This window comes from Archocentrus centrarchus, chromosome 1 (genome assembly GCF_007364275.1).
Source record: "Archocentrus centrarchus isolate MPI-CPG fArcCen1 chromosome 1, fArcCen1, whole genome shotgun sequence".
NCBI lineage: Eukaryota > Metazoa > Chordata > Actinopteri > Cichliformes > Cichlidae > Archocentrus > Archocentrus centrarchus.
The window spans coordinates 31,283,700-31,297,806 of NC_044346.1; the positions used below are offsets into that span (position 1 = coordinate 31,283,700).

General features: G+C 38.2%; 2 protein-coding genes across 4 annotated transcripts; one reads left to right on the forward strand and one right to left on the reverse strand.

The window, feature by feature from the left end:
* The first annotated feature begins 585 nt into the window (after positions 1–585).
* Positions 586–8,647, forward strand: LOC115785617 (uncharacterized). 3 transcript variants are annotated; one of them, XM_030737383.1, is made up of 8 exons: positions 586–655; positions 954–996; positions 4,171–4,274; positions 4,369–5,111; positions 5,517–6,048; positions 6,196–6,332; positions 6,651–6,755; positions 8,480–8,647. In XM_030737383.1, the coding sequence occupies exons 2-8, from the start codon at positions 963–965 to the stop codon at positions 8,556–8,558; spliced, it is 1,734 nt and encodes a 577-aa protein (XP_030593243.1). In that variant the 5' UTR covers positions 586–655; positions 954–962; the 3' UTR covers positions 8,559–8,647. The 3 variants fall into 3 exon arrangements, with proteins under 3 accessions (XP_030593243.1, XP_030593259.1, XP_030593251.1); XM_030737399.1 differs by having other exon boundaries at positions 611–733; XM_030737391.1 differs by having other exon boundaries at positions 629–770.
* A 583-nt stretch (positions 8,648–9,230) lies between these two features.
* On the reverse strand, positions 9,231–10,160 carry LOC115788060 (nanos homolog 3-like). The gene has a single exon (XM_030740946.1). It carries the CDS (start codon positions 10,119–10,121, stop codon positions 9,528–9,530), a length of 594 nt encoding a protein of 197 aa, XP_030596806.1. The 5' UTR covers positions 10,122–10,160; the 3' UTR covers positions 9,231–9,527.
* Between the last annotated feature and the right edge of the window lie 3,947 nt (positions 10,161–14,107).

Consider the following 14,107-nt stretch of genomic DNA (forward strand, 5'->3'; position numbering starts at 1 on the left):
TATTATTTATTTATTTTATTTTTTTGTACCAAGCTGGAAACATTTGTGGGGGTCTATGTGGATTGACTTGCTTTTGAAACCGGCATCAAGTGGCATAAAAGACTTGTGATCATCTGTCAAAAAATGAGTTCTGATGTTTTTTTATATGTAATGTTATTGCTTATAATGGTAAATAGACTGTAGTTAGCACGATATAAAATGAAGAAATTACCTGTTTTGCAAGTATCTTTATGACTGCGTTATTACATATACATTATAATCAACCCAGTCCTTTTTGGCCTATTTAAATATCTTCATAGAACTGTTATGTTATATTTGTTTAAATTTTTTGCTGCCCTCTTGGCCAGATCTCTCTGAAAAAAAGACATTTTTAATGTCAATTACAGTTTTTTGCTATGATAAATATATAAAAGTCACTTTGACAGAAAGTGATTATAGCTTCTACCTTGTGACGTGAATGTTGTTTCTCTCTCAAAATGACTTGATATCATTCATGAGCGGTGTGTTTGACACAGGATTCACAGCTTATAGGCCAAAAAGTCATTTACAACAGTTTAAACGCAGCCAATCATTTTTGGGCAAATACCGGAAGTCACTTTTTGGCACAAAACCTGTCACTGACGACGTCCAACTAAAACCACGGTCTGTGGTTCAGGTGGGAAACAAATTTACGCGACAAAATTGTCAGTCAGTCACAGGGGTTATTAAATCCTTATATTCTCATCACTTAAACGTAAGCAGACAAGTTAAATCGGTTCTCCGGATTATCTGTACGTTTTCCCATTGAGTAAGAAAAGTGTACATTTGTTAGCTAGCTAATAAATGCATTTAGTGTTTGGAGAAAAATGTCTTTAACGGTTAGCAATTACTAACCTACTGCTGTTTTTGCATAACTTAAAGTTAGCTTACTCGCATATCAGCTGGCTGACTTGATTAATTTTTTTTTTTTCTAGTAAGAGGAGATGGCGAAAGAGAAAAGCAAGATCAACAGCAGTGGTAACTGACACACAATACGGGTTAATTTAGCTGCTGAACATAAATAAGATTATGTAAGCTTTTAAAAGAGCTTGATTTGGAAACAGGTTTTGAATACCGCGGTCAAGTGAGCCCTCATTTTCGAAGACGCAGTCAAGCTAGCCGCACATAGAATTACGTTGCCCATTTATACCGCATATTACGGTACGGCTGCCAGTCGCCCTAAATAACACATCGGAAGTGTTGTTATCCTTCAATGTACACCATTGCAATGCATTTTTCATAAAAAAAAATACTGTCAAGCCTCTAAATACTCAGCTTTGTAAAGGTGTAATTTATTTATCATCTCAATCTTTTAAAACAAAAATGAATTCATGTATACTCCACTTTTTTACTCAAAGTGACATTTTTGAGGTGTATTCATAGGAGGACTGTTCGAGGTGATGCAGAGCTTTCAGCTGATTCTTGCTCACCTTGACCCCCACTGTATATGAACTGACTTTCATCTCAAATAACTGTACGGTTTTCGAGAAAATTGCTTTCAAAAACCAGTTACATTTCTGTACTTCATTTGTTCCTAAAATTGGTGTACTCTTTGGGACCCACAATAATAAGACAAAATCAGTTTTAATGTATTCAAATATATGCATAGTTTCAAGGTTATATAAAGTTTCTATCAAATGTGATACTGCTAATAAGTGGTTAGTTTGTGATATTACCGGACCTTAGTGCTTGTGTATTGAAATTGGAGTCCCAGTCAAGACAGTGAATGACAATTTCAGAATGATAGAAAGGACAAAGATGAATATTATTTATATTTTAAATATTAAGTGTTTTTTTTTTTTTTTTTGAACATGACTTTCTAAATTTAATTATCACTGTTCATGCATGAATGTTCTATATTGCCAGTGTGTTTAATCTGAAATCTTTTTCAAAATCTTTTTCAAATACATAGTTGGAATTCATCTTTGTCCTTTCTATCATTCTGAAATTGTCATTCACTGTCTTGACTGGGACTCCAATTTCAATACACAAGCACTAAGGTCCGGTAATATCACAAACTAACCACTTATTAGCAGTATCACATTTGATAGAAACTTTATATAACCTTGAAACTATGCATATATTTGAATACATTAAAACTGATTTTGTCTTATTATTGTGGGTCCCAAAGAGTACACCAATTTTAGGAACAAATGAAGTACAGAAATGTAACTGGTTTTTGAAAGCAATTTTCTCAAAAACCGTACAGTTATTTGAGATGAAAGTCAGTTCATATACAGTGGGGGTCAAGGTGAGCAAGAATCAGCTGAAAGCTCTGCATCACCTCGAACAGTCCTCCTATGAATACACCTCAAAAATGTCACTTTGAGTAAAAAAGTGGAGTATACATGAATTAATTTTTGTTTTAAAAGATTGAGATGATAAATAAATTACACCTTTACAAAGCTGAGTATTTGGAGGCTGGACAGTATTTTTTTTAATGAAAAATGCATTGCAATGGTGTACATTGAAGCAGACCCGTCGCTATGGGCGGGCCCTAGGGGGCCGTGCCCGCCCACTGATACGCTTGGGCCCGCCCTGGCCCGCCCACCCAAGCCAGATCACTAATCAAGCTAATAATAGTGGTGCCCCCCTGTTGGATTTCATAAGCCCCCCTTAAGACTGAGATCTGGCGATGGGACTGCATTGAAGGATAACAACACTTCCGATGTGTTATTTAGGGCGACTGGCAGCCGTACCGTAATATGCGGTATAAATGGGCAACGTAATTCTATGTGCGGCTAGCTTGACTGCGTCTTCGAAAATGAGGGCTCACTTGACCGCGGTTTTTGAATCATTATGACTGCAAATGTAGTTTAATTTCCGTGTAGTGGTGTCAAACATGTGGACTACGGACCAGAACTGGAACCGAACTGGTGCCAAAAAAAAAGATAATTTGCCAAAAAGTGATTGTGTGTTTTTTTTTTTATGTGTAATATCTTTGCTTATATTGGTAAATAGGCTGTAGTCAACAGGATTTATGAAGGGATTATATATCAGACAAACTGACTTTTTTGCAAGGATCTTTATGATTCTGCATTATTGGACCTACTCTGTGTTCTAAATTATAATCAACCAAGACCTTTTAGCCACTTAAAATATATTTATAGAACTGTTAAATCTGCTACCATTTCTGCTGTCCTCTTGTCCAGATCTCTCTTGAAAAGGATGTTTTTAATGTCAGAGACTTTTTTGCCTGGATAAATTAAGGCTATATAAAAGTCACTTTGCCAAAAACTGATTGCAGCTTCTACTTTGTGACAGGAATGTTCTTTATGGCTGAAAATGGTTTGATATCATTCATTAGAGATCATTTTCAGATATGTTTGATAGAATATAGGCCAGCAAGTCATTTACAACAGTTTAAATACCAGCAATCAATCTTTGGCAAATACCAGAAATGACCTTTGGGCAGATGATCACTTTTTGGTATGACACCGGTATTTAAACTGTTGTAAATGACTTGCTGGCCTATATTCTATCAAACATATCACTAATGAATTATATGAAGTCATTTTGTGCCAGAAAGTACATTCCTGTCACAAAGCAGAAGCTGCAATCAGTTTTTGGCAAGTAAAGCTAAAAGTATTTCTAGAGCTAGACAAGGTGTTTGAATAATTAACATGTAAAAGACAATTATTTACTTACAAGAACTGCATGTGAAGGATTTGTGCTTTTCTGCTAAGATTGTACATTGTAATGGGCATGTAATGACTATACTCTGTTGCTTTGCACTGTGGTTGAAGTTGCTTTCTCATCCTCATCTCTGGCTGTGCATCAGTTGTTTTGTGACTAGATCACTCAGTAGATAAAAAAAAATGACAGCTTTGATTTGTCTAGCAAATTTTAAAGGAGCGGGGCATGGGGTGTCTTTCATTAGAAAATTGTGGTTTCCGGTTTTTCATCTATCCATCTATTTTATTAACCACTTATTCAGTCTGGGGCCTGAGATTAAACTGGCTGTACACTACCAGTCAAAGTTTTGGTGTCCAGACTTTTGAATGGTACAGAATGTGACTCTTGAACTAAAAAGAGTTTGACACCCCTGATTTAAAGTGTTATATAACATTTATAACACCAATTAAATGTTAATTGCCTATAGCAATTCTCCTTCACAGTATTGATCAGTTGAATTGATTGCTTTGTTTTAAGAGGACTTAGCTGCACCGCAGCCTCGGTCACTCAGGTCAAGAAAGAGGAAGTGTCCAAGTGATGAAATTTCTCTAACCGATGATGTTCAAGCTCCACATCAACAGGTACTTTAGGTGATGGAAACTGAACCTACATTCACATATTATTGAGACATACTGCTTGATTCTGTTGTGTGTGTGTGTTTTTGTTTTATTTCAGGAGGCTGAAGAAGATAACACAGCAGTGGTTTCCACACCACTACAGTGTCCCCGGTCTCCTGTGCAGGAATGTGCTAAAATTTCAAATCAGCAGGATCAGGGATCAGAGCAGTCCTGTGCCACAAAACGGGAAAAAGATGCAGGCTACTTTACAAATGTGGAACTTACAGAGCAAGATGTCACCAATCCCCAAAACGATTCTCAGCTGGAGGGCTTTCAAGTACTTACTGAAAATGACACCAACAGGAGTGGAATGAATGAGGAGGAAATAGGTTCAGATGAATGTCAGAGATCACTGCATCAAATACGCACAGATCAAGTCCAGGTCTTCTCCCCTATCACCAAAGAAAGTGATCAATCCTGCACAACTGCTCTGAATGCAAACGAGAACTCTGATGTGGAGAGAAATCAACAGACTGGCCCAGAAGAGTCCATCAACGTGTGCGTGGATGATATCAAAGACCTCATAAAGGAGTCAACAGCAGGATTACCGGCCAAGAAAAAGCGAAGGATGGGCATGTGTGGCCTGACAAAGAAGGAGCGGAGTCATTTTTTACTGACACAGAAGCATGAAAATGGGCAGAACAGAGAGGATAAGGTGGAGAAACCTGTTTGTGATAACACAGCTGAACCTGTGGCTCTGGGAAAGAATACTCCTCCATCCATCCCAGCCGAAGGGCAGAATGTGGCGCTGAGTGAGGAAGTGCTAAAGCTTCAGTCCAGTCACTGTGAAGAGGATGAAAAGTAAGGATCATTTTACATTTCTTACATTTTTATATTAATTTTTATAACACTCGTGACAACAAGCAACATTAACACAGCTGTTACCTTAGTTATTGTTTAGGCAAAAGAGGTTTTAAACAACAATTTTGATTGTTTAAAATTTACACAGCATGAACTTCAGATATGTTTGGTTTTATATATTTAAAATACCAAAACAGAGTTCAGTTTAGACAGTTCAAAAATTAGAACTCACAATATAAAGTAAAAATTAAGATTGCAAAGTCCTCTTTTTATTGCGAGTTAAGATCTTTCTGTGAAATCAGCAGCTTCAGAAGAACTTCAAATACTTTAAAAACTGAGCTATATGTATAAAAGAATTAATATAATTTCTTTCTTTCTTTGACAATAATATTTGACAACACACAGAGCAGAAAGGAAAGCCCATGTTCCGGTCGGTCCTTCAGATGGCTCCACTGCAGTGTGTGATCCCGACTGCTCAGTGGGAAAAGGTTTCGAGTGTGAAGATGGCTTTGTTACTGGTTCAGAGCCAGCTGGTAACTCTGATCAACTTGCAGAAAAAGAAGTGGGGGGAAATTTGGACAGCCAAACGCTCCAAGAACTCAAAGCTCGGATCAGTGAAGTTACAGATGAAATACCTGAAAAACCCGAGGAAGGTGGCTCAGCAAAAGGAAAGTGTAGCTCTGCCGTTTCTTTTTGCACAAGTCGAGATGACAAGAGTGACAACTGGGACGCAGTTGAGGCCCCCCTTCTGCAGGTGAAGAGTGTGACTGGAACAAGAGATGAGAAGAAGGAAGAGATGAGCGGCGATGTGGTTGGTGGTGATGGAGCCGATGAAGGTGCCTCCTGTTCACGCACCCAGCCGGGAGGATTAAAATGTGGCTCTGTGGAGCTCCGTGAGGCTGCAGCAACACCCAGTGTCTCAGAGAGGAAGGACAGTGTAAGTAATGGGACTAGAACCTGAACAGGATTCAGAGGGGAAGGAACAGGCTGAAGTACTAGTACAAAAACAGCTACTTAATTCATATAAGGTTGAAAGTTACTGTGTTTAAAATTTACATTTTTTTGTTTGTTTTTTTAAATACAGCGTGATTCTGATGAACCTGCTGCTGGTCCTTCAACTGCTCACGCTGAACACGCTCAGACCCTGGACACTGCTGACTCATTTGGACGTGGATGCTTAGATTATGTGTCGGACTCCCAGCTGAACACCATAGTTCTGATGTAAGAAATAAGTGAGGGAATACAAAAGGGTAGTGAGAGAGAACAACTTACTGTCTGACAGATTTGTTACAAAAAAGAGCCATGTGCTTTATTAGAAATGAACTGATACACCAAAGGCTAAACAAAGGACAGTCATACACTTCAGATGTATGCATTTTATTATGTTTATTTCTCAACCTCTCAGTTCTAGTTTCACTCAACATTCAAGGAACAATTAATGAAAATTTCTGTCTTACAAGTTAAAAATCTATTTTAATCATATTAACAGCAAGCTTAATCACCTCTTATTTAATTAGCCCAGTGTTTGTCTTTCTACAGTGAGGATGAGATGATGTGGAAAGACGAAGGTCCGGATTCCTCAGACCGTCATGAAGATGCTACAGACCTGATCTGTGGACTCACCAGAGAACTCGCTTCTCTAAAGTTAGTAGATGCCATTTTCCTTTTTTTTTTTTTTTTTTTTTTTTTTTTAACTACTTTTATGTCGTCTTTTTCTTCTTACATTTCTCTGTTTCCAGCTCAGCATTTCTCTCTTCCTGCAGGTAAATATTTACTACCATTGGTCAGTCTAATCCTTTTTATACTAATCTCTGTGCTGTGATTGGTTGGGTTTGGGTTGTGTAGTCAACTTTGTCAGCTGTAGATCATGTCTGGTCAAGCCCTGAAGGTCCAAATTTCAGAGTGAAGGGGGCTTTTGCTCAGAGAAACTCCACACATTAAAACAAGTTAATATGTCACTGGCTTGAAAGAATACAAATTCCTTTATATGAACTTAGCACAAAAAGTAATTAAATTTGTGTTTGGACAGTTATTTCTTTGTTGTAACAATGATTCTTTGCAGTAAATCTTATACCCCTGGAAAGGCTGTTTATTTCCCCTTATATGGTGCCACATTTGTAAGAATTATGCATTTATGGGTTGACCAGCAGAGTTGAGTATGTGGGTCGCACCCATGAAAAACTTCAGATGGCTGCACCTGGGAAAAGGAAATGTGTGAAGATGGCTTTGTTACTGATTAAAAGCAAGCTGCTAACTCAGATAAACTTGCAGAAAAACAAGTGTTCAGTGGGGTTGAGGTCAGGACTGCAGGCAGGGCACTCTGTTCTGGTAGTAGTATCTGATAAACCTGCTCTGTGGGGGCGAGTGTTGTCATCTTGGAGGATAAAGTTCAGTCCCAGACTGGGGAGATATGGGACTGCAACTGGTTGCAGACTCTCATCTCGATATCTCACTGCATTGAAGCTCAAAACAAGAGTCAATAGCAGAATAAGCTGTTTGGAAGATTTGGCAAGTTTTTCATGGATGCAACCCACAAACTCAGCTCTGCTGCGGCACCATTTAAGGGGAAATAAACAGGCTTTCCATGGTTATACGATTTATCACCAAGAAGCATTGCTACAAGTAATCAACCAAACACAAATTTCCTTACTTTTTGTTTAAAGAAACAAAGATTACAAATCAGCAAGAGAAAGTATGAAGATGTGAGAAAGACCGACATTTTGGAGCAAAAAAAAAAAAATTACCACAAGAAGGAAAGTACTAATTTGCTTGAATAATCCTGCAGCACCTTTAAAGTGCATGACCTTTACAATGACCCATTCTTCTGTTATTACATCCCTCTCCCCATTCTTTACATCGGTCACTTAAAGGGGGCTTGTTGTGCTTATTTCCAACTCCACAGTTCCACTAGAGTAGCCCTTGTAAGTTAGTCAAAAAAAAAAAAAAAATCCTTATTCATCTTTTACTGGGCCTTGGTGCAGCCCTTCAGATCATCCATCAGAAACAAAATGTTTTAGCTCCCTTTCCCCTGCCTTCAAACCAGCTTGCTTCTGATTGGCCAGTGCTCACAAACAGAAGCCATAGTTGCGTACCTGATTTGACCATCATTAAAATTACTTTGCAGTGATGTCATTATTAAAATGAGTTTGCGTATTAAATATGCAAAGTAATTTTAATGATGACATTGCTAAGAGCATCTCGTGAACCCGGGAATGACAAGCAATACAGCGCGCTGATTCATATGTTTTTGTACAGTGTATGTATGACAGAAAAGAACAAAATGCCCATCATAAAAAACCATATCCCCCTAATCTGTAATCAGGATTGCTCACTAAATTAAACATTTTGTCCTCTTATTTTTCTTGTAGTCGGAAAGTCATGGCCACTTATCGAGAGCTGCAGAGCCTCCGGCGTAGCAGTAAAACTTCAAGGAGCGCCACACGTTGAGATAGTTCCTTCCATCCTAATTTCACTGCTGCCTCAATGGTTCATTGGAAGACACATTTTAAATTGTTTTTTTATTGTTCTGGTGTCATTTGCAGGTCAGTTTTTTTTTTTTTAGTTTGATTACTTATTCTTAATCCTCGTTCTTCCCAAATAAAGATGGACGTTTATTAAAGAAGTTTCGTATGTCTGTGATTTAACCAGATTAATCTTCTCATGCCTTATTTAAATTCTGTCAAACAATTTCAAAAATAAAAAGTGACAACAAAGGATGCAATCAAATTTAGTCAATTTAGACATTTATAACTTGTTAGCATACAAAAATATCTACAGGGAAATTTTCAGACTTTTTTCACAAAGAGCTACAATGGCATTTTAGAAGAGCCACAGGTACAACTTTCAAAATAAAATAGTCTGGTCTAAAGAACAGGGCTCTACTTGCACACGTCAGAACAATAACAAGTCACTCATATTTTAAAAAAATTTAAAATGCTGACATGGTCACACGATGGTTTACCTGCTGTAGTAAAGTTATTACTGATGACTGCATCTTATAAAGGTTTGATAGTGTTATAATCCTTGCATGAACAGGAAATATGAAACTGGACATCAGTGAGCCATGTTTTAAAAGTATGCAAAACAAACATACATTATTTCTTTATAATTTCTCTCTCTATATTTTTGAAACCTCACAAACATAAAATTTGGTAGTCGTTCTTGAAGATACCTTACAAATCCAAACACCAAACAGCTGAGGTATTTTGGGCTGGCAAGACCAGCTGCAAAGAAACTCTAATCAGCTACACAGCAAATGAACCAAAGCATGCAAATGAAAACACACAAAAGCAAAACCACACTGGTGCAAAAACAAATACACAAATGGAAAACTAAAGTCACACTAAACGAAAACAGGATCCTGCCTTCTGTGTAGTGGCTTATTGCTTCCTTGCTTCCATTCCTCTACCTGTTGGTTCAGCGTTTGGACTTGGCGTACACGGAGCTGTATGCGCTGTCCACTTTGGGGCAGAAGCGCTTGGTGTGAGCTTTTGCCCCCGTGGCTCCACACAGAGGACACACGTACTGCCGCAGATAGGGACACGTAATATCTCCTGCTTGGTTCTTAAGCCGGTGGGATCCGTAGACCAGCTCGGACTCCCCGTTGTGCTTGCAGAAGCTGCAGAACATTCGCTCGGGAGGCAAGGCCGGCACCTCAGGTGTTTTGAAACGACTCGTCTTCTTGCGATCTTTTGGCCTCCCGGAGCCCGTCGGTATTGGTATTAATTTCAAATCGACTACTTTTGGCTCATCCGCACCAAAGGAACACGTTGGTGCACACTCGCGGGAGCAGGGATCTGGCGCACTAATAGCTCTACGGCCGCTTTGGCGAACTGCGTTAAAGCGCACAGAAACCATAGCATGGCTAAGACCGTCAAATTCCGTATGGTGAGCGTTGGAAACGGGGAGGGAGGACTCAGAGGCGGTATTCTGACCCACGATCCCTCTGATTATATCAGAAAGTCCCATGTAGTCTCGCCAGGGCTGGAAACCTTTGTTGTCGGACTCCATGAAGTGTGGCAGGTGATGGATTCCCCAAACAATTCCGTTCCCCTTTAGGAAGATTACTCAGTTTTTTACTTGAAATAAACACAAGTAAAAAAAAAAGGGCGCTAGGTGCGCACAAAACGTTCTGATTGGTAATTAAGTACAAGTGGTAACGAAAGGAACACGCCCCCAGCAGCCCATTAGGCCAGCAGCCAATCACGTGCATGTGCGCAACACGTGCGGTCAATTGACGCCTGAATTCCCTCCAAGAAAGAGAAAAAAAAAAAAAAAAAGAACCACTGTGCATGTCTTACATGTTACGTTACATACCATTGCTTTTATAGTGAAAAGCAACATTTTATATTTGCTTTTATAAAGCAGTAACAACACATTTTTAACATGGGGACTTATTTCAGACACAGAACGCAATTCCAGTCTGTGCTGCGTGCTTGGACAAGCTGGGCTTTTTCCATATCCAGGCATTCTGAGTGGAACCAGCGCATACAGCTATCACACTGTATCTGTAACAAATAACTGGGCGTTATAACTGTCCAAGTAGATGAGTTTGACATAAATACATCAATGTTCTCCTAAACAGGAAAATACTTTGTCCTAGAGAACAATGTACTTAAAAAAATGAATGAATGAAAAGGAAATTATATTTAAAGGATTACTGTACCCAGTCAGTGGTGGATGGCCCTGCACATGGTGGCTTACTTGATGCACACATGGCACAGTTGTTGTCGCTGTCAAATACTAAAACCAAATCTAAGATTAGTAATATTGCTTAATATACAGACTTGAATTTAACAATAAAATCTTATCCACCTGAGGCATCAATGATTGTCTGGGCCAAAGACCTTCGTGCTTGGGCCATCTCTTTTTTAGTGGTCCCAAATTTCATCTTTGGTTTCTCTGGGAAGGCTTTCATTACTGCTTTGGCCATCTAAAGTCAAGCACTATGATTATTCTATGCATTTTCATTTTAATTACAAATATAACGAACAAAACAAAAAAGATCAATTAAATATTGTCTCAATTTGCAATCAAAGATTGCGCCAAAGTAATCCATGTCACCAGGGCACCCTGGTGGGCTACAAAGGTACTCCAGGTGGGCCGCAGTAATAAATTCTTTAACTCTGTAATTCATATCAGAAAATATCAAATAAGTAGTAACATATTTTTTATAAAGTTATTTATTTATTTATATTAAACATGAGTGTTTTTTATTTGTTAAAATTTTGAGGAACTACATTAACGTGTGTTGTATTTTAATTATATTGAATATTTAAGATTACTGGCCCATGGAATTCTTGTTTTCAAGTGGGACACAGGACTCCTGATTTTTTGAATGGCTGCTTTACAGACGTGGCAAAACTTTGTAAGTGTTTTAACAGTGAAGTAAAACTTGATTTTATGTAACCTATGAGAAACAGATCTGATAATAGCACACTAAATTAATATGAAAAAGAACGGCCCTCTGGGAAGTTGGCATTGTCAAGCTGTCAAATACTGGCTATGTTGCAGTATTAAATAGTTAAATGTTACAACTGCTTTAAAAAGGAGACATAAATATTTCTTGAAAGCAAAAGATTCTGTGATGATGGAAAGCACCATAAATTTTTTTCAACTGTGAAAATTGTATAATTATCAATGATAATGTCAGTAGGTAGGTAGCTATAAGGCCTCTAAAGGATGTTTTCTAAAATTACAAACTACTCATGTGTGAAGATGTTGAGAGGTCATGGCCATGTAGAACATGCTTGTACTACGATTTCAAATAATGTAGAAAAAAATAAAAAACCAGCAGGTAAAAATGGACAATAGTTTTATTGTTATATGTTTGTTTTCTTGGATTGCTTGCAAGCTTTACATACAAATTGCCCTAGTAGTGCACTGACTGTAAGTGTCAATAGTAAAGTCTCACAAATTAGCACAGACTGAAGAAAGACAAAAGTTGAATTGACAGTATTATTAAACCACTGTCTTTTATTGGCAAACCCAGATTAAATACAACTGCAACTACAGTAATTCAAAGACAGGGTCTTAACAATAATGGGGCAACAGTGACCACAGTAAACCACCAAAGGAGAACAAGATAAGTTGAATGTTTGTTAGTAATATTCTTTTGGATCTTCTTCTTCAATTCAGCTGGTAACTCACTGTATTATTTTCCTCCATCACATCACCCCTCTGCATGTGCTCCTTCAATACATCCATGAGTTTCCTCTGTGTTATTCCTCTATTCCTCCTGCCTGACAGCTCCATCTGCAATGTCCTTATCTAATGTACTTGGAATTCCTCCACTGTAAATCTTAAAATCTTCTGATCGGTAAAATAGGCATGTGCCACTGGCAGAGAAATAGCTGCGTCACCTTGAACAGCGCTCCTATGAATACAGTTGAAAAATACCAATAATAATACATTACTGTACTTGGGATTTTGAAAGCAATTTTCTCAAAAACCGTACAGTTATTTGAGATGAAAGTCAGTTCATATACAGTGGGGGTCAAGGTGAGCAAGAATCAGCTGAAAGCTCTGCATCACCTCGAACAGTCCTCCTATGAATACACCTCAAAAATGTCACTTTGAGTAAAAAAGTGGAGTATACATGAATTAATTTTTGTTTTAAAAGATTGAGATGATAAATAAATTACACCTTTACAAAGCTGAGTATTTGGAGGCTGGACAGTATTTTTTTTAATGAAAAATGCATTGCAATGGTGTACATTGAAGCAGACCCGTCGCTATGGGCGGGCCCTAGGGGGCCGTGCCCGCCCACTGATACGCTTGGGCCCGCCCTGGCCCGCCCACCCAAGCCAGATCACTAATCAAGCTAATAATAGTGGTGCCCCCCTGTTGGATTTCATAAGCCCCCCTTAAGACTGAGATCTGGCGATGGGACTGCATTGAAGGATAACAACACTTCCGATGTGTTATTTAGGGCGACTGGCAGCCGTACCGTAATATGCGGTATAAATGGGCAACGTAATTCTATGTGCGGCTAGCTTGACTGCGTCTTCGAAAATGAGGGCTCACTTGACCGCGGTTTTTGAATCATTATGACTGCAAATGTAGTTTAATTTCCGTGTAGTGGTGTCAAACATGTGGACTACGGACCAGAACTGGAACCGAACTGGTGCCAAAAAAAAAGATAATTTGCCAAAAGTGATTGTGTGTTTTTTTTTTTATGTGTAATATCTTTGCTTATATTGGTAAATAGGCTGTAGTCAACAGGATTTATGAAGGGATTATATATCAGACAAACTGACTTTTTTGCAAGGATCTTTATGATTCTGCATTACTGGACCTACTCTGTGTTCTAAATTATAATCAACCAAGACCTTTTAGCCACTTAAAATATATTTATAGAACTGTTAAATCTGCTACCATTTCTGCTGTCCTCTTGTCCAGATCTCTCTTGAAAAGGATGTTTTTAATGTCAGAGACTTTTTTGCCTGGATAAATTAAGGCTATATAAAAGTCACTTTGCCAAAAACTGATTGCAGCTTCTACTTTGTGACAGGAATGTTCTTTATGGCTGAAAATGGTTTGATATCATTCATTAGAGATCATTTTCAGATATGTTTGACAGATTATAGGCCAACAAGTAATTTGCAGCAGTTTAAATACCAGCAATCAATCTTTGGCAAATACCAGAAATGACCTTTGGGCAGATGATCACTTTTTGGTATGACACCGGTATTTAAACTGTTGTAAATGACTTGCTGGCCTATATTCTATCAAACATATCACTAATGAATTATATGAAGTCATTTTGTGCCAGAAAGTACATTCCTGTCACAAAGCAGAAGCTGCAATCAGTTTTTGGCAAGTAAAGCTAAAAGTATTTCTAGAGCTAGACAAGGTGTTTGAATAATTAACATGTAAAAGACAATTATTTACTTACAAGAACTGCATGTGAAGGATTTGTGCTTTTCTGCTAAGATTGTACATTGTAATGGGCATGTAATGACTATACTCTGTTGCTTTGCACTGTGGTTGAAGTT